This window comes from Choloepus didactylus, chromosome X (genome assembly GCF_015220235.1).
Source record: "Choloepus didactylus isolate mChoDid1 chromosome X, mChoDid1.pri, whole genome shotgun sequence".
Classification (NCBI taxonomy): Eukaryota; Metazoa; Chordata; class Mammalia; order Pilosa; family Megalonychidae; genus Choloepus; species Choloepus didactylus.
Window position 1 is genome coordinate 37,446,807 of NC_051334.1, and position 19,883 is coordinate 37,466,689.

At 37.6% G+C, this 19,883-nt stretch overlaps 1 protein-coding gene across 3 annotated transcripts in view; it reads left to right on the forward strand.

The window, feature by feature from the left end:
- Positions 1-1,316: 1,316 nt before the first annotated feature.
- The window catches only part of SYTL5 (synaptotagmin like 5), a 142,220-nt gene continuing 123,653 nt past the window's right edge, over positions 1,317-19,883 (forward strand). For all 3 annotated transcript variants that reach the window (XM_037822512.1, XM_037822511.1, XM_037822513.1), the window contains exon 1: positions 1,317-1,733. In XM_037822512.1, coding sequence (XP_037678440.1) covers positions 1,615-1,733 — 119 coding nt within the window. In that variant the 5' untranslated portion in view covers positions 1,317-1,614. The remainder of the gene's footprint in view (positions 1,734-19,883) is intronic.

Below are 19,883 nucleotides of genomic sequence, written 5' to 3' on the forward strand. Positions count from 1 at the left end.
TCATTCTGTAGGAAGCGGTACAGTTCTGAGTCCTTTCAGCAAAGTTCTTGCTTGGTGCAGAACATATAGAATGAACACATGAGGAACTTTGGAAAGTTGGGGAGGCTCTGGACAAGATTTCGCCTTCCAGATCTCTTGAATTTTGAGGTCATCCTGACCTTATGGACAATGGGAAGCACCAAAGCAGCCTTTGAGTATGTTTCTAATTATGCCTGGAAGCCTGGCTAGAACTCAGCAAACCAAATGTAACTTGCTTATAAATTGTAGTTGATAGAGCTGGGGGGAAACCAAAGGACAATGTCATGGGATGATGCAAAATCACAAAATTAGGTAGGTAATCCTAACAGTCAGCATTCTGAAGGGACAATCTAGGTGCCAAGCCAATGGAAGAATATGCTCAAGCATTAGGGTGATAAGCAGGGCCTGGTGAGCTTGTTATGTTAACACAGGGGTAGCTTCAGAACATTGACTTTGCAGTATATAATATACACCAAGAATAATTCACAAACAACCATGTGCATCTTCAGACCAATTGGTGTTCAGACCACACACCAATCTTGTGAATAAAACATTGTCTAGCACAGTTGAAACCCGTTTTCTTCTCTCTGATTGCATCCCTCTCTGTCCCACAGAAGTAATCATGATCCTGAATTTCCCATGTACTTCCCTGTATTTATACTACAAATGTATGTAGTCCTAACTTAGATCTAATTTTTTTGCAAGTGGTAGCCTTCATATGTATGCTATCATTATGCATGAATACTTCTGTGACAGTGTTTTCATTCAACATTATTTATGTTTGTGAGATATATTTAGGTTGATAAATGTAGCCCCAGTCCATACTTGTTTCACCAGTACTACTTTTTTTGTTATTATGCTGGGTATGGGGATGGAGAAGGGGAGGGAGCAACTTAAGGGCCCTGGCCTGTTGTGGAGAGTCCAGACTGTGCACTTAGTGTCTCAAAGTGGTGACCCAATTAACCCACCAGCAAGGTTGGTAATGGGATCTGACTACAAATTATAATGGAAGATACTGAATTTGCATAAAGAACCAGGAATCAACTGAATATAAATAATACTTCATGGTAATAAGCACAGAATAAGTATTTAATAAAAGCACGTTTACAGATTGAAAAAATGTTTTTTTGAGTTAGGTACATCACTGTTTCAAAAATTAGGCACTTCTACAAGTGCTATGGTAAAAATGCCCTAATTATTTTTTTCTCCTTTGTTTCCTCCACCTTTTCTGTCTTCAGGAATCTGTCCCAGCAGGTCTGATTCCTGATCTGTAGCTTTCTGAAGGATTGAAGGTGAACATCATTAACAAAACTCAACTGCAGGCTGACTTCACACTGCAGCAAAGACTTTGGGGCTCCTTTTCAGTTAAAACAATAATGAGTTTCTTGGAATGTAATCCCAGTGGAGCCTGTTTTCTGTATAGCTTGAAAAAATACCTAACCACCGTTGGCAATTCTGCAGAGACCTTATAAAGACCACTGTACGCAGAAAAACTGACTGTCCCTGGGATGGTCAAGGGGAGCTTAAGAATCGTGGCTATCAATTCACCTTCCGGAAGTTTCAACCACTGCTACTCAGAGCTGCTGCTGCAATACCATGTCTAAGAACTCAGAGTTCATCAACCTGTCATTTTTATTAGATCATGAGAAGGAAATGATCCTGGGAGTCCTAAAGAGAGATGAATATTTGAAAAAAGTGGAAGACAAGCGAATAAGGTAATATTCTTTTTATTGTTTCTGCCCTCCTTGACTGCTTCCTATTTGTTTGAAACAATTTAGATCAGAAATTGGGCAATGGCAAGTGCAATGGGGTCAGCTGTTGGTCAGTGACTTCATGGGTTCCCAGTGGTAGCCCAATATAAGAAAATGTCTTTGGCACTTTACCATTTAGCCAGGGGGAAGGATGGAATTGGGCTAATAATATGATGTTCATAAGAATGCTCATTTACTAGTAACATGATAATTAGTAGTTAAGATGAAAGATTGCCCAAGTTTGAGTACCAGTTTTGACATGTATTGGTTATGCGACCTTGAGCAAATTACTCAATTTCTCTATGCTTCAGTTTCCTCATCAATAAAACAAGGATAATAATAGTACCCAACACATAGTGTTGTTGTAAGGATTTAGTGCCTGGCTCAGTAAATGTTAGCTATTATTTATTTATAATATCTTTCTCAGTTTAGTCTTATGCGGGATTTGCCTCCACCCGAGTTAGGAGCAGAAGAGCTGGATCTGGAGAGTGAAAAGTTCCCATTGTGGCCCAGAATTCACTTGAATTTCTTGAAATCCCTCTTCATATAAAGATAGTTGAGTAATATGGGCAGTTGGGCTTTACATCCGTTGTGGCCTGGGCTGATATTTAGCTTGTTCCCATGGGTATGGTCGCACCTATGTTTCAGCCAGCATTCATTCTGATTGGTTGCAACATCCACTGTAATTCGTTGCTGCCCGTACTAAGCTGGTTGTTAAATATATTTGGCTATTACATCTCATCCCTGAAGAAAGAAAGAAGCAGAAATAAGCACAGTTCTCTCCTCAGTCACTGCCAGCTGTGCAATGTGTAGCTTTTACGTCTTGTTTAGTTATCAAAACTGCAGTCAGAAGCTTATGTTTATTTTACTTGAGGAGAAAATTTGTCATAAGATTATCTTCATATTTGCAAAAATCTTCAATATGCCTAAAGGGACTAGGATTCTTAGAAATGGAAATGCATTGAAATATTCTTGAGTAAAGCTGTTTCATACTTAAGAGCTCAGACTTTTCATTTCCATCCTTCCAAGATATTGAAACGGTCTTGAAGAAAGAAATGTTTTGTTTAAAATTATTGCACTTTTTCTATGCCTAGAATTCAGATGGTGATGAAATGCAGTTAATGATTTTAAGGAAATTAGAAATGATATTTTTGGCATTGGTAGTCCAGTCTTGACAAGTGATTAAATTTCCTAATATGCTACAGTGGACATATCAAGGATAAAATGGTTGGTTAACTGACTTAAACTTTTTTGAGGAAAACAGAAGAAAGTCTTTCATAGATTTATAGAAAATAGATTTTTTAACAGCTGTTGTGTATTGTTCCCTTCTTTAATAACAGCAGTGGCTAATATTCATTGAGTGTTTGTTCTGCACTAACTGCTTTAGATGTGTCGTCTTGTTTTGTTCTGAGCTAGCAAGGCATAAGGCCAGGCCAGATGACTCCAGTTCTGTCACTCTTCACAGCCTCCTGTGTTGAGAAGTCATGCTAGCATGGGTGGCAGAGTGTTTAGAGTGCCTGCTGTCGAGTCACACATCCAGAGTTCAAATCTTAGTTGCATAATGAAATCTTTTTGTCACCGTAAATAAGATGTTTCCATGGATAAATCTAGTTTCCTCATCTGACAAACTAGAAATAGTAACGTTAGATACCTCATAAGTTTGTAGTAAGGATTAAATAAGATAATCCTTGTAAAACAGTGCTGGCATACAACAAGCACCCGATTTTTTTAACGCAATTTTATTGAGATATACTCACACACCATATAATCATCCAAAGTATACAATCAGTGGCACACAGTATCATCATATAATTGTGCATTCATCGCCACAATCGATTTTTGAGAATTTTCATTATTCCAAAATAAAGAAAAAAATATTTTAAAAATATAAAAAAATATTAAAAATGAAAAAAGAAATAGACACCCAAGTCATCCCATACCCATTATCCCCCCTATTATTTACATATTTTTTGTCATTATTTTATTACTCATCTGCCCATATACTGGTTAAAGGGAGTGTCAGTCACCAGGTTTTCACTATCACATGGTCACATGATAAAAATTATGTAGTTATGTGATTATCAGCAAAAATCAAGTCTACTGGATTACTGTGCAGCAGATTCAGGTATTTCCTTCTAGCTATTCTAATACACTAGAAACTAAAAAGAAAAATCTATATAATGCATAAGAATAACCTCCAGATTGACCTTTCAACTCTATTTGAGATCTCTCAGCCACTGAAACTTTATTTTGTTTCATTTCTTTTCCCTCTTTTGGTCAAGATAGTATTCTCAACCCCACGATGCCAGGGGCAGGCTCATCCCTGGGAGTCATGTCCCATATAGGGGGAAGGGCAGTGAGTTTACCTGCAGAGTTGTCTTAGAAAGAGAGGCCACATCTGAGCAACAAAAGAGGTTCTCTGGGGGTGACTCTTAGGCACAATTATAAGTAGTCTTAGCCTCTCCTTTGCAATAACAAGCTTCATAAGGGCAAGCCCCAAGATCGAAGGCTCGGCATACTAATTCAGTAGTCCCCAATGTTGTTAAGAATATAAGGAATTCTTCAGGTGGGTAAATTTAATATTTCCACATTTTCCCAAGTCCCTCAAGGGGATTTGCAAATACTTTTTTATTTTCCGCCCAAAGTACTCTGGAATACCCAATATTTTTCTTTTACATTTCCATTGTGAAATATAACATATATACAGAAAAGTGATAACTTTCAAAGTACAATTTAACAAGTAGTTAGCAAATTGCAAAGAATGTTGTGGGTTACAGTTCCACAATTTCAGTTATCTCCTTATTGTGAAATATAACATATATACAGAAAGATGATAACTTTACAATTTAACAAGTAGCTGTAGAGCAAATTTCAAAGAATGTTGTGGGTTGCAGTTCCACCATGTCAGTTATTTCCTTCTGGCTATTCTAATACCCTAGAAACTAAAAAGCAATATTTACATAAAGATTCAACGTTCATAATCCTTTGTTAAATCCTATCTTGTCTGTTGCTACCCTCCCTCTCATTTGATCACTGTCTCCATCTTCAGGGATGTCTGGGCAGTGACCACCCTAACTTGTTCATATTGGAAAGTGTTGTCGACATTAAGGGGAAGGGGGCTGCATCTGATTGTTGTTCTTAAAGAGGCTGTTGCCTCTGGGTTTGGGGACTTAACTGGCATAGGAACATGCTGCAGGATTTAAGTTTCTGAAAAATAAATAACTTAGTGAAACTTTATAGAGTCTCACATAGGGACCTAGGTATTCTTTAGTATTTTCAAGACTACTGGGGTATTGATTCTTCTTTTTTAAATACACTTTTATTGATATATATTCACCTACAATCATCCACAGTGTACAGTCATTCACAGTACCATCATATAGTTGTGCATTCATCACCAGAATCAATTTTTGAACATTTTCCATACTCCAAAAAAATAAAAATAAAAATAAAAGTAAAAGTAAAAAAGAACACACAACACAATCAATCCCCCCCATCCCACCCTACTTTTCATTTAGTTTTTGTCCCCATTTTCCTATTCAACTGTCCATACACTGGATAGAGAGAGTGTGAGCCACAAGGTTTTTACAATCACACAGTCACACCACTTAAGCTACATAGTTATGCAGTCGTCTTCAAGAATCAAGGATACTGAGTTGCAGTTTGACAATTTCAGGTATTTCCTTCTAGCTATTCCAATACACTAAAAATTAAAAAGGGATATCTATATAAAACATAAGAATGCTCTCCAGAATGACCTCTCGACTCCATTTGAAATCTCTCAGCCAGTGAAATGTTATTTTGTTTCAATTCTCCTCCCCCTTTTGGTCCAAAAGGCTTTCTCAATCACATGGTTTCATTTTTTTTTTTTTTTTGCATTCATCACCACAAACTATTTCTGAACATTTTACTTATATCAGAAAGAATCAGAATAAGAATATAAAATAAAAGTAAAAAAGAAAACCTAAATTATCCCCCCCATCCCACCATATTTTCCATTTAGTTTTGTCCCCAGTTTTCTACTCATCCATCCATACACTGGACAAAGGGAGTGGGATCCACAAGGTTTTCATAATCACGCTGTCACCCCTTGCAAGCTACATTGTTATACTATCATCTTCAAGTTTGATATTTTCAGGTATTTACTTCTAGCTATTCCAATACATTAAAACCTAAAAAGTGTTATCTATATAGTGCATAAGAATGTCCACCAGAGTGACCTCTTGACTCCATTTGGAATCTCTCAGCCACTAAAGCTTTATTTCATTTCATTTCACATCCCCCTTTTGGTCAAGAAGATGTTCTCAATCCCACAATGCCAGGTCCAGATTCATCCCCGGGAGTCATATCCCGCATTGCCAGGGAGATTTATACACCTGGGAGTCAGGTCCCACATTGGGGGAAGGGCAGTGAGTTCACCTGCTGCATGGGCTTGGGGGGGGCACATCTGAGCAATAAATAGGTTCTCTTGGGGAGACATGTAGGCACAATTTTAAGTGGGCTTAGCCTCTCCTTTGCAGTAACAACCTTCATAAGGGCAAGCCCCAAGATTGAGGGCTTATCCTACTAAATTGTTAGTCCTCAGTGTTTGTAAGAATATCAGTAATAACCCAGGAGAGAAAGTCCAACATTTCTGCATGTTTCTCCAGTTCTTCAGGGGGGCCCTGCAAATATATTTTTATTCTCTGCCCAAATTACTTTGGGATGTAATGGGATTTCACAGTAACCTGTACAAACCTGCCAAATCTCACTTCCTATTCAAAGTTCCATGTAATTATGGTGTTTCAATAAACTGACCATACAAGTTAAATTATTTAATGTGCTGCAGAAAATATAGATCCTGCACCAAATAAAAATCTCTTCCCTTGGTTTCACGCAGAAGTTGAAGATTTAAAACACAGTCAATATCGTCCTTTACACTTTGGCCTGATTTGCTTTAGTCCTAACCAGATCCACTTCATTCATATCTCTGTTTGAAGTTTGAACTCTTCTTCAGCTTTTTAAACAGTTGCTGTATGAGGTAACACTGACATTCATAGCTGACGAGCTCTAGCTCTGACTTTCAGATGTCATCCAGATACCCAAAGTTCCAGGGACCAACCAGGTTATACACAAGGAGCTCAGCATCTCAGAATTTTAAAATAACCATTACACTCCCGACTAGATGTAACTGTCATATGAGCTTATAATCTAGGGGCTTTTACAATAAGTGTTCCCCTGATAAGCTGTGCTCTAAGATTCAATTCTCAGAGTTTGCACATTGTAGTTAGTCAATATTGGTGAGGCATTATAGTGTTTGCCTTTGTTTCTGGTGTACTTCACTCAACATGCTGTCTACAGGATCCATTCACCTCATTGAGTGTCTCACAGCTTCACTCCTTCTCGTAGTTGCTCAATATTCTATTGTATGCATATACCACAGTTCACCATTCTGTTCATCAGTCATTGTACCCTTAGGCCACCTCCACCCATTGCAAATCGTGACTACTGCTGCCATAAACACCAGTGTGCAAATGTCCAGTCGTGTTCCTGCTCTCAATTCTTCCAAGTACATACCCCATAATGAGGTTGCAGGACCTTATGGCACCCACATACTTAGCTTCTTGTGGAACTACCACACTGTCCTCCAGAAAGGCTACACCATTTTGCCTCCTAACCAACAGTAAATATGTACATCCCTTCTCTCCATGTTTTCTCCAGCACTTTCAGCCCTATTTGTATTTTTCCTACAATTTTACAGAGATATATTCACATATCATAGAATTATCCACCGTGTAGAATCACTGTTGATGGTATCATCATATAGTTGTGCATTCATCACCACAATCAGCACTTGAACATATTCATTACTTCAAAAGAAATTTTTTGAAAGAACAATAAAAAAGAAAAAAATTAAAATGCCATACAATAAAATATAATAATAAGGTCAGACAACACCACTGTCAAAATCCCATATCCCTCCCTTATATCCCCTGCTTATAGAAATTTAGCTTTGGTATATTGCCTTTGTTACATTTAATGGAAGCATATTACAATGTTACTGTTAACCATGGACTCCAATTTTCTTTGATTTTATTTTTCCCCACTACCATCCCTTTTTCAACACCTTGCAATGTTGACATTCATTTGTTCTCCCACATTGGAGTACCCAATATTTGTAAAGCTGTTTTGTTGAGATACATTCACATACCATACAATCAATCCAAAGTATACATTAAATGGCTTTTAGTATAATCACAGAGTTGTGTATTCATCAATACAATAAATTTTAGAACATTTTCATTACTACAAAAAGAAAAAGCCCATACCCCTTAGCAATACTTCTCAATCCCTCTATTCTTCCCCAGCTCTACATAACCACTAATCTAATTCTGTCACTATAGATTTATTTATATTCACATTTCATATAAATGGAATCATGCAGCATGTAGTACTTTGTGTCTGGTTTCCTTCACTTTAAAATGCTTTTTTAATAATTGGAGTTTTTTAACTAGAGAACTTGTAGGCTTATATAAAAGTCATGTAAAAAACACAATGTTCCCATATACCCCTCTATTGTTGACACTTTGCTTTGTTGTGGTACCTTTGTTACAGTTGATGAAAGAATATTAGAATATTACTGTTAACTATAGTCCATAGTTTACATTAGGTGCATTTTTTCCATATACCACCCTATTATTAACACCTTGTAATAGTGACATACATTTGTTATAATTCATGAAAGAACATCCTTACATTTGTACTATTGACACAGTCATTGTCCACAACAGGGTTCATTATGTTATACAGTCCCATGTTTTATCTTCTAACTTTCCTTCTAGTAACATACACAATCCAAAAATTCCCCTTTCAACCACATTAACAAATGTGATTCAGTGCTGTTAATTATTCTCACAGTATTGTGCTACCATCACCACTATCCCTTTCCAATCATTTGCAATCAATCTAAATAGAAATTCTGCACAAATTAAGCACCAGCTCCCCATTCTCTGTGCCATTTTATCTCCTGGTAACCTATATTCTATATTCTAACTCTATAAGCTTGCTTATTATAATTAGTTCATATCAGTGATATATAATATTTGTCCTTTTGTGTCTGACTTATTTCACTCAACATAATGTCCTCAGGGTTCATCCATGTTGTTGTATGCATCAGGACTTCATTCCTTATTACAGCTGAATAATATTTCATTGTATGTATATACCATGTTTTGTTTATCCATTCATCAGTTGATGGACACTTGGGTTGCTTCCATCTTTTGGCAATTGTGAATAATCCTTCTATGAACATTGGTGTTCAAAGGCCTGTTTGAGTCCCTGTGTTCAGTTTTTTTGGGTATATGCCTGGTAGAGTTCACTCTGGAGGGTATTCTTATGTGCTATATAGATATCCTTTTTTAGTTTTTAGTGTATCGGAATAGCTAGAAGGAAATAACCTGAACTGTTGAACTGCAACCCGGTAGCCTTGATTCTTGAAGACGAACATGTAACTATGTAGCTTAACACTGTGTGATGGTGTGATTGTGAAAAACTTGTGGGTCACACTCCCTTTATCCAGTGTATGGACAGATGAGTAGAAAAATGAGGACAAAAAGTAAATGAATAATAGGGAGGGATGGCGGTATGAGATGTTTTAGGTGTTCTTTTTTACTTTAATTTTTATTCTTATTCTTTATTTGTGTGGTTATGAAAATGTTCAAAAATTAATAGTTGTGACCAAGGGAAGAGATGTCTACTTGGAGCAGGATCTATCTTTTCTAAACAGTATAATTCTACAGTCGGTTTGTTCAAACACCACAATTACATGGAACTTTGAATAGGAAGTGAGATACAGTAGGTTAGTATAGGTTAGAGTGAAATAGTGACACATCCCAAAGTAATTTGGGCAGAGAACAAAAAATGTATTTACAGCCCCCCCCCCACCCCGAGGAGCTGGGGAAAGGTGCAGAAGTGTTGGACTTCCTCACCTGAACTGGTGTTGATGTTGTCACAAACATTGGGACTGGTGGTTTGATGTGCCGAGCCCTCGATCATGCGACTTGCCCTTATGAAGCTCGTTACTGCAAAGGAGAGGCTAAACTTGCATATAATCGTGCCTAAGAGTCTCCCCCTGAGTACCTCTTTGTTGCTCAGATGTGGCCCTCTCTCTCTAGCTAAGCCACCTCGGCAGGTGAACTCACTGCCCTCCCCCCACATGGGACCTGCCTCCCAGGGGTGTAAATCTCCCTGGCAACGCAGGATATGACTCCCAGGGATGAATCTGGACCCAGCATCGTGGGATTGAGAACATCTTCTTGACCAAAAGGGGGATGCGAAATGAAACAAAGTTTCCATGGCTGACAGATTCCAAATGGAGTCGAGAGATCACTCTGGTGGATATTCTTACGTACTATATAGACAACGCTCTTTAGGTTTTAATGTATTGGAATAGCTAGAAGTAAATACCTGAAACTACCAAACTCCAACCCAGTAGTCTGGACTCCTGAAGACAATTATATAATAATGTAGATTACAAAGGGTGACAGTGTGATTGTTGAAACCTTGTGGATCACACTCCCTTTATCTAGTGTATGGATGGATGAGTAGAAAAATGGGGATAAAAACTAAATGACAAATAGGGTGGGATGGGGGGGATGGTTTGGGTGTTCTTTTTTTACTTTTATTTTTTATTCTTATTCTGATTCTTTCTGATGTAAGGAAAATGTTCAGAAATAGATTGTGGTGATGAATGCATAAGTATATGATCATACTGTGAACAGTTGATTGTATACCATGGATGATTGTATGGTATGTGAATATATTTCAATAAAACTGAATTAAAAAAAATTAATAGTTGTGATGAATGCTCAACTATATAGTGGTACTGTGAACAATTAATTGTACGCTTGGATGATTGTATGGTTTGTGAATATATCTCAATAAAATTACATTAAAAGAAAAGAAAATATAAATATAGTAAGTCTTGGAGTAAGCATTAAAGTAAAGGATTTGCAGTTCATTTGACTGCCTTTAGATCTTCCTCACTGTCTTCGTTTGCTAATGCTGCAGAATGCAAAACACCAGAGATGGATAGGCTTTTATAAAACGGGGGTTTATTTCACTACACAGTTACAGTCTTAAGGCCACAAAGCGTCCAAGGTAACACATCAGCAATCGGGTACCTTCACCGGAGGATGGCCAATGGCGTCCGGAAAACCTCTGCTAGCTAGGAAGGCAGCTGGCGTCTGCTCCAAAGCTCTGGCCTCAAAATGGCTTTCTCCCAGGACGTTCCTCTCTAGCAAGCTTGCTCCTCTTCAAAACATCACTCACAGCTGCACTCCCTTCCCTCTCTTTGAGTCAGCTCATTTATATAGCTCCACTGATCAAGGCCCACCCTGAATGGGCGGGGCCACGCCTCCATGGGAACATCTCATCAGAATCATCTCCCACAGCTGGGTGGGACACAGTCCAAGCAAATCCAACCAGCACCAACGTCTGCCCCACAAAACTACAAAGATAATGGCATTTGGGGGCCACAATACATTCAAACCAGCACACTCACCATTTTTATCACAGTTATTACTATTTATTTCCTGGTAAAGAAAGACAATTGACACACTATAGTCCAGGCTTAGGTATCTTGGTTAAATAGTATGACTTTGTTTTGACTATTCTTCCTTTATCTTCCTCTGCTTCTTCCTCCTTTAATTATGAGTTTTTAATACAATCTAAATCAGTTCAAGGCTGCTCAACTCTAGCCCAGTAGGTTCTCCTAACAATTAATTTCTGCAAATCTTTTTTGATCACTTGGTTTATACCAGATTGTATGCTGGACTCCGGGGGAAAGACAGCAGGGCATAAAAGAAAAGAGGATCCCATGGGAATCCTGGTATAGAATTTAAGGGGTCTGTGAACTTTAATTGGTGAAAAATTATGTCTTTATTTTTATGAACCTTTATTTTTATGAAACTTATCATCTCCTTCAATTATGAATGTAAGCAACATATCACAATAGTATTAACAGTACCTTTGACTTTATTACAAAGAGAAGTTACAGATGAATCATATAAAAGATGAATTAAATATATCAAAATATTATTTATTCTCATCAATACTTCAAAATTATGGTAATTAGACCTGCCACAGGATCTTGTTATTTATATATTAATAAAGCACCTATATTATTATATCACTATTTTATTTTTAGTATTTTGATAACTATTTCAGTATAATTAATTTCCTTTTTTAAACCTATGTAGTTTATCTTATGCAGACAAAATGATGATTCTGAGAAAGGGTCCATAAGCTTCACCAGGCTGTCAGGGAAGTCCATGAAACCACTAAAGTTAAGATAACCTGATATAGAAGCTCACAGTCTAGTGTGGGACAGATATATGATCATGCTTCTGCTGAACTCTCCTTTCTCCTCTCCTTGCATCTCACCAATGTGGCTATTCTTTATTGTCTTTGCCAGACCAGACAGGAACTTAGCCATTTTTACTTGATATTTTCCAAAACCATCAACACAAATAATTTATGTGTGTAACAAATTTTATTGCAATAGTAAACTTTAGGCTGGCTATTACAATATTAGTTTTTCACCATGCTGCAGAGGTATAAGTTGATATTTTGTGGGCTCCTAGAGGAACAAGTAATTAATTATGAATAACAGAAATTGAAGGACCAGTTTCACAGAGGAGGCAACATTTGAACTTGGACTTGAAATTTGAAAAGGGTTTTGGCAATTGACAAATACAGGTAAATTGTGTTTCACTGTTTACATGAACCACAAAATTGCCTTCAGATTCTGCTAATAGATTTCTGAAAGAAATTGAAGTCAAAGTAAATTTTTAAGAATTATAAAGATTACAAAGAGAAACTGATCTAGAAAGTCGGTAAATTGGAGTTTAGGAAGCAGTGGGTTTATTGTTTGTTTGAGTAGATTGTACTTAGAGATGAAGAAAATAAAAGAATGAGTAGAGTGTAAAAAATTGTATTAAATCAACATCTTGAGCCTAGGGCCCAACCATGCTCCATAGTCCAACTACCCACTGACCTTATGGCATTATTTAAGGTGTAACTGGTCTCATGAAGGTATTCTGCACCCAGAAGGCACTTAGCAAGCCTGATAATTCCCCGGGAGTTTGAATTGTAGACTAAGGGAGGGGCATCTGCCTGCTAAAAGGCCCCTCCTTAGATGCCTCTAGGCTCATCCACAAGGCTTAAATATACTTATTCTTCTCTTTCAGATCAAGCAGGAAGGAGTGGTAGGAGATAGCTAGACACAGGTTTTGACTGTTAGAGAATAAAAGTATTTTAAATGTTCTCTATGAAGGGCAAGTCACTTAGCTTTATGGATGGCTTCAATACAATGAAGAGGGAAAAATTGTTGCAGAGGAAATTGGGCTATCAACAGTGATTCAAATGGAAAAAATACTGACAGTTTAGAAGTGCAAAATATAAGTCTGGTATTTTGTGCCTTAAATTTTTCTAACTTTGGAACTACTCAGACTAACATAACATTTACACAGTTCATAGTATCTACTCCAAAAAAGAAAATCTTGTTAACAAATTCCTATTCTGCTCGATCTCCCTCACCTAGAAACAAATAATATTAAATGTCTACTTTGTGGTATTAACCTCTATAAGAAATCTTCAGCTTTAGGTGAGTATACATTTCAGCAGTTCATTTGTGGGCTTTATTCTCACTAAGGGAGCATCATTTTCATTTGCCCACCATACACGAAGATATATCTGGGTTTACTTTCTCTTTGTTACCTAATACTTGGATTGTCCCAATGGTGAACTCCATTGGTTGCCTTACAGCATACATTTCTCCTCTCTTCCTCCCTAACTGAATCCCAATTTTGTTCAGGTGTTTACCCCATTCACAGTTGTGGGGGTTTTTATTATAATTAAACATCCCTTGATTGGAATTCCCCTGGCAACTATGATTGGTCTGGAGATTGACATGAGACCCAAGATTAACACTCAGATAGCCCAGATTTCATGGAAGGTTCTCTCTCCCACTGGACATGTTCAATGAAACATGTTATTCCACTTGCTGTTGAGGTTGAAAGCCAGCACATGGATGAATCTGAGCCAAGAGAATAGCAAAGAATTAGTCCTGATATACTAGAGCCTACTACTACTTCCAGACTTCTTATGTAAGGTAATATATTTCCTTGTTGTTTACAGCAGTTTGAATCAGATTTTCTGTTACATGCTCCTAAAAGCATCCTGCAATCCCCATGAGTCGGAATCAAACATTTGTTGAGCACCTTCTATGGGCAAAGTACTATGCATTTAATGTTGGAATAATGGAGGTGGGCAGACACACAGTCTTATTGCTTGTTGGGTCCATAAAGAAGTTTGCAGCCATGTATCAGGTTTTATCCAGGGTATAGACCAGGGCTCAGCAAAATTTGTCTGTAAAAGGTCAGATATGGCTTCAGTGGGGCATCTTTTCTGTTGCAACTAACTCAACTTCCCAATTGTAGTCTGACAACTACAATGGACAAAACGTAAAAGAATAGCTCTGACTGTGTTCCAATAAACTTGATTTACAAAAATTGGCAATGGGCCAGACTTAGCCCAAAGGCCATAGTTTGCTGACCCTTAGTGTTGAAGACAACACCTTGGTAGGTTCTGGCCTTGAGAACAGCTACATATACCTGAAAGCCCTGATAACCTTCTCAGGGAGAAGCAGAAAATCTATAGTTCAGGAGATTAGACGGAGTTGGGATAGAGACAGATATCAAAGATGGAACATAAACCCTTGTCTGGGAAGTTAGATGATTTCACAGGGGATTTTTATGCCATCTCCAGAATATTTTTATGCTTCATCCCATCTGTAGTGGCTCATATCTTGGAACACCTTAAATGTGCTTCACTGTCTCTAGTAGAAGAGTAAAATGAATCTGGAGCATAGAAAATACCAATAAATAGCAAAAGTTTCAGCAAAGTTGTGAGGGACGGGTTGCGAATTCATTTTCCCAATGAGGTAAGAACTATTAATATCCCCATTTACAGACAAAGAAACTGAGGTTCAAAGTTAAATAACTTGTCCCACGTCGCACTGCTAGTAAGTGACAGAGCTGCGATTTGTAGCCATGCAATCTGGCTTCAGAATCCAAACTCCACTCTTAGGCCCCTTTTGACTTCTGAGTAATACGTCTGACCTTGCAGGAGGGCCAGAAAAACAGAGAAGGTAAAGTATCAGATGCCTACCTCACACAGAGAATGCATTACCCAATTCACAGATGTGTCCTCATTTAAACCCCATGTCAACACCAAGGTATGTACTACTATAACTTACTATATATGGGGCACCTGAAGCTTAGAGAGTAAATAATTTGCCCTGTTGGTAAACATCAGAGTTGAGATTCTCTCATTCCATACCATCTCTGTTTCCTCTATGCTGTGATGTTTATGCAATAACTGCAGCTATTCAGACTCTGTTGAAAGCCCTCCCATGGTCTTGATAATAGCTGTCAGATAAATGGAACAAACAGAAATAATTTCTTTAGCCTGGTATTTTCTGAAGGACATTAATTTCCAATTCTGACCTCTAAGATGTACAGCATCACCCAAAGACATTATGACTTTAAGACATTGCTCTTACAGTATAAAAACTGACAATAGTTCCTCAAATTTTGCTACTTTTATATGCTGACTGAAAACCAATGTGCTAGTGTATTATGCTTTATTCTGCACAGACAGCTCAGCCAAAACTGGCCACTTACTTAGCCAGAGCATAGTACCATCAAGAAGCCACGGAACCCAGCCTGCAAACTGCCTTTCACCTTATGTCTTTATGTGGTGGATTCCATCATTTCAGTATTAGGGGAAGAGAAGGAAGGAGAAACAGACAAGGAAAGCATATTAATAAAATTGGCTTTTGGAAATCCTGCAGATAAGCTTAATCTTCAGTTCAAATGAATTTGAAGTGATTTCAAGAATTATACATTCAGCCTGGAAGTCAGGTAGAAGCAATAATATCCTCTTAATGCTCTACAAATGTTTGCTTTGCAAAGCTGTTTTTCCAAATCTTATCACTCTACCACTAAGAACAAAATTAATTTGACCTTCTCGAAAGACTCGCTGTCCCCATAAAACAACAGGAGAACTATTAGAGTGGAATTCTAGTTTGGTAAACATTTTGTTTTAATCCTAATAGAATTGCCACAAAGCTTCTTAATGGATTAACAGGAACTCCCAGCATGAACACACTGGCTCCCTAATAAAATCCAAACTCTTATGAGTCACAGGGAAATGAAAAAGCAAATCCAGCTCTGCCTTAAACGAATTTAAAACCTTGGGGGTTTTCCCTCCAAAGACCTTTTAACTTCAATATATATACACATATAGGGAAACTAACTTAAATCTTAATTCTACAGCATTTTCCTCCAAGTAATTCTCACTTACAGGATTCACCATAGGCCCAGGACCACAAATACTTTATATTTGGGAACATTTAAAACTTTGGATTGCTTTGCCAGACCATTTTTTTTTTGTTTGAAATAATATGGTCACCATAGTCATAAATAAAAGCTTTACACATGTAGACTCTTCCCCATATTCTACCCTACCCACCCCTTTTAGTACCCTTCTCTTTCCTTGTGTACTTTCTCTAGCCAGTACTGTGTAGAGGACATGCTCCTGGGCAGTAGAGGGTAATTAGAATGCACGTCCAAGAAACTACTATTCCCTTTCACTGAAAGTTGCAGAAACATATAACTATAAAGCCCATGTAATCCAGAATATGACTGAATGTTCATGGAGTAGGATATTGGGGCTGGGAGGGGGAGTAAAGAGGACCGCCTACCCCACAAAGGAAAGTCAGCTCATAAGGGAGGATCTAACTAAGCAAATATCAACTGTATTCTTGGTAAAAGAAGCATTTTATTTCTAAGGAAAAAAAATATAAGTGAAACATCCATTAACAAAAATGTCACCTCTAATATATTCAGGCAGAGGCCCATTTTATATCAACAGTAATTTTTTTTTCTTTTTTTTTTAATCTTCATTTTATTGAGATATATTCACATACCACGCAGTCATACAAAACAAATCGTACATTCGATTGTTCACAGTACCATTACGTAGTTGTACATTCATCACCTAAATCAATCCCTGACACCTTCATTAGCACACACACAAAAATAACAAGAATAATAATTAAAGTGAAAAAGAGCAATTGAAGTGAAAAAAAACACTGGGTACCTTTGTCTGTTTGTTTGTTTGTTTGTTTCCTTCCCCTATTTTTCTACTCATCCATCCATAAACTAGACAAAGTGGAGTGTGGTCCTTATGGCTTTCCCAATCCCATTGTCACCCCTCATAAGCTACATTTTTATACAATTGTCTTCGAGATTCATGGGTTCTGGGTTGTAGTTTGATAGTTTCAGGTATCCACCACCAGCTACCCCAATTCTTTAGAACCTAAAAAGGGTTGTCTAAAGTGTGCGTAAGAGTGCCCACCAGAGTGACCTCTCGGCTCCTTTTGGAATCTCTCTGCTACTGAAGCTTATTTCATTTCCTTTCACATCCCCCTTTTGGTCAAGAAGATGTTCTCCGTCCCACGATGCCAGGTCTACATTCCTCCCCGGGAGTCATATTCCACGTTGCCAGGGAGATTCATTCCCCTGGGTGTCTGATCCCACGTAGGGGGGAGGGCAGTGATTTCACCTTTCAAGTTGGCTTAGCTAGAGAGACAGGGCCACATCTGAGCAACAAAGAGGCATTCGGGAGGAGGCTCTTAGGCACAATTATAGGGAGGCCTAGCCTCTCCTTTGCAGCAACCGTCTTCCCAAGGGTAAAACCTATGGTAGAGAGCTCAACCCATCAAACCACCAGTCCCCTATGTCTGTGGTCATGTTAGCAACCATCGAGGTGGGGTAGGCCAATACCCCTGCATTCTCCACAGGCTCCTCAAGGGGGCTCTACATATTTTTTTCCTTTTTTTTTTTTTTAAATCAACTGTATGAAAAATAAAAAAATTAAAAAAAACAAAAACATACAATAAAAGAACATTTCAAAGAGACCATAACAAGGGAGTAAGAAAAAGACAACTAACCTAAGATAACTGCTTTACTTCCAACATGTTCCTACTTTACCCCAAGAAAGTTACCTAATATAGCAACATTTCTGTGAATTTTTATAAGGATTTTCCTATATTAATAGGAGTTAGGGCTTATTTCAGTTTGCTAAAGCTGTCTCAATGCAATATACCAGAAATGGGTTGGCTTTTACAATGGCAATTGTGTCAGTTTGGATATATTATGTCCCCCCAAAAACCATATTCTTTAATGCAATCTTGTGGGGGCAGATTGATTAATCTTTCTGATTAGGGTGTGACCTCTTGATTGAATGTTTCCATGGAGATTTCACCACACCCATTCAGGGTAGGTCTTGATTAGTTTACTGGAGTCCTTTAAAGGGAGCTCACACAGAGAGCAGAGATGAAAACGCCCTGGGATATGCTAAGTCAAGACTGAGATGCTTGCTGACACTTAGAGATGCTTGGAGATGTGGACAGAAGAACGTTTGGAGATGCTTAGCTTTTGAGATGTTAGCCCAGAGTTTGCTCCGGAGAAGCTAAGAGAGACAAGCCTAGAGACATTTTGGAGAAAGTCATTTTGAAACCAGAACCCCTGAGCAAAGAATCAGCAGATGCCAGCCACATGCCTTCCCAGCTAACAGAGTTTTTCCAGATGCCATCGGCCGTTCTTCAGTGAAGGTATCCTCCTGTTGATGCCTTAATTTGGACGCTTTTATGGCCTTAGAACTGTAAATTTGTAACCAAATAAACCCCTTTTATAAAAGCCAATCCATTTCTGGTATTTTGCATAATGGCTGCTCTAGCAAACCAGAACAGGGATTTATTAACTTACAATTTATAGTTCTTAGGCCATGAGAATGTCCAACTCAAGACATCAACAGGATGATACCTGGACTCTGAAGTCAGGCTGCTGGTCATCTGGGTTACCTCTGTCACATGGGAAGGCACATGGCTGGTGTCTGTCCCTTCTGGCTTTCATTGTTTTCAGCTTCTGGCTTGAGTGGCTTTCTCCTAGCTTCTCTGGGTATGTCCTTGTCTCTCACCTTCTCTCTGTGATTTTTCCATGAGCTTCTCATAATTTCATCTCTTAGCTTCTTGTATGTGTTTTATCCTTTAATAAAGGACTCCAGTAATAACCTAATCAAAAAGTCCCACTCACAATAGGTCTACACCCACAGGAATGGATTAAAAGAACATGACCTTTTCTGGGGTACATAAAACTTCTAACTACCACAGGGTTTAAATCAAATTAAATTTATAGTAAGATGAGGCTAACATGCATTTAATGATTTTTCTAGTGATTATTGTAGAGCAATTAAGCATAGCTGGTAAACATTTCATGCAAATGTCTAAAATTAATGCAACTTTTACATGGCAAAGGATTTTTTAAAGTTTTAAACTCAGTAATTCACTGTGATCTATAAAGAATATCAGTACCTCCAATCTTCCAGTATTCTATAAACTCTCAATCTAATTAAAGAAACATTTTAATATCCTCTGACACTTTTGTCATTATAGAAGTAATATGTTTGCTATGGAAAATTAGAAAATACATATAATATGAATTTCACAACCTAACTTAAAATTCCTCTTCCCAGAGAAAAATAGCTTCCACTTTTGTTGAATTTCCTTCATGTCACTTTTCTGCATGTGTGTATATAATTTTCACATAATTGGAACCATGCTGTATATGTATTTTGTATCCCCTAATTTTACTTAACATTATTTCATGAACATTTTTCATGTCATTAAAAATGTTTTGAAAACATTGTTTTATTGGCTGGCTAAGATTTCATAATATGGACCTACAATATTTTGTTTAACCATTTGTTCTAATTTCCTTGAACATTCTTATTCTTAAATTTCCTGTTTTCATTTTTCATTACACTGTGAATTATATTTTTATTTAAATTTCCTTTAAATTGAATCCAAGAGGTCGAACTACTGGATTAAAGCATTTATACATGTTTGAAGTTCTCATTACCTATTGCAGAATTGTTTTCCAGAAAGACTGCAAATTTCCTCTTTTCTAAACTATTACATTTACCACTGACAACACCCAAATTACTGTT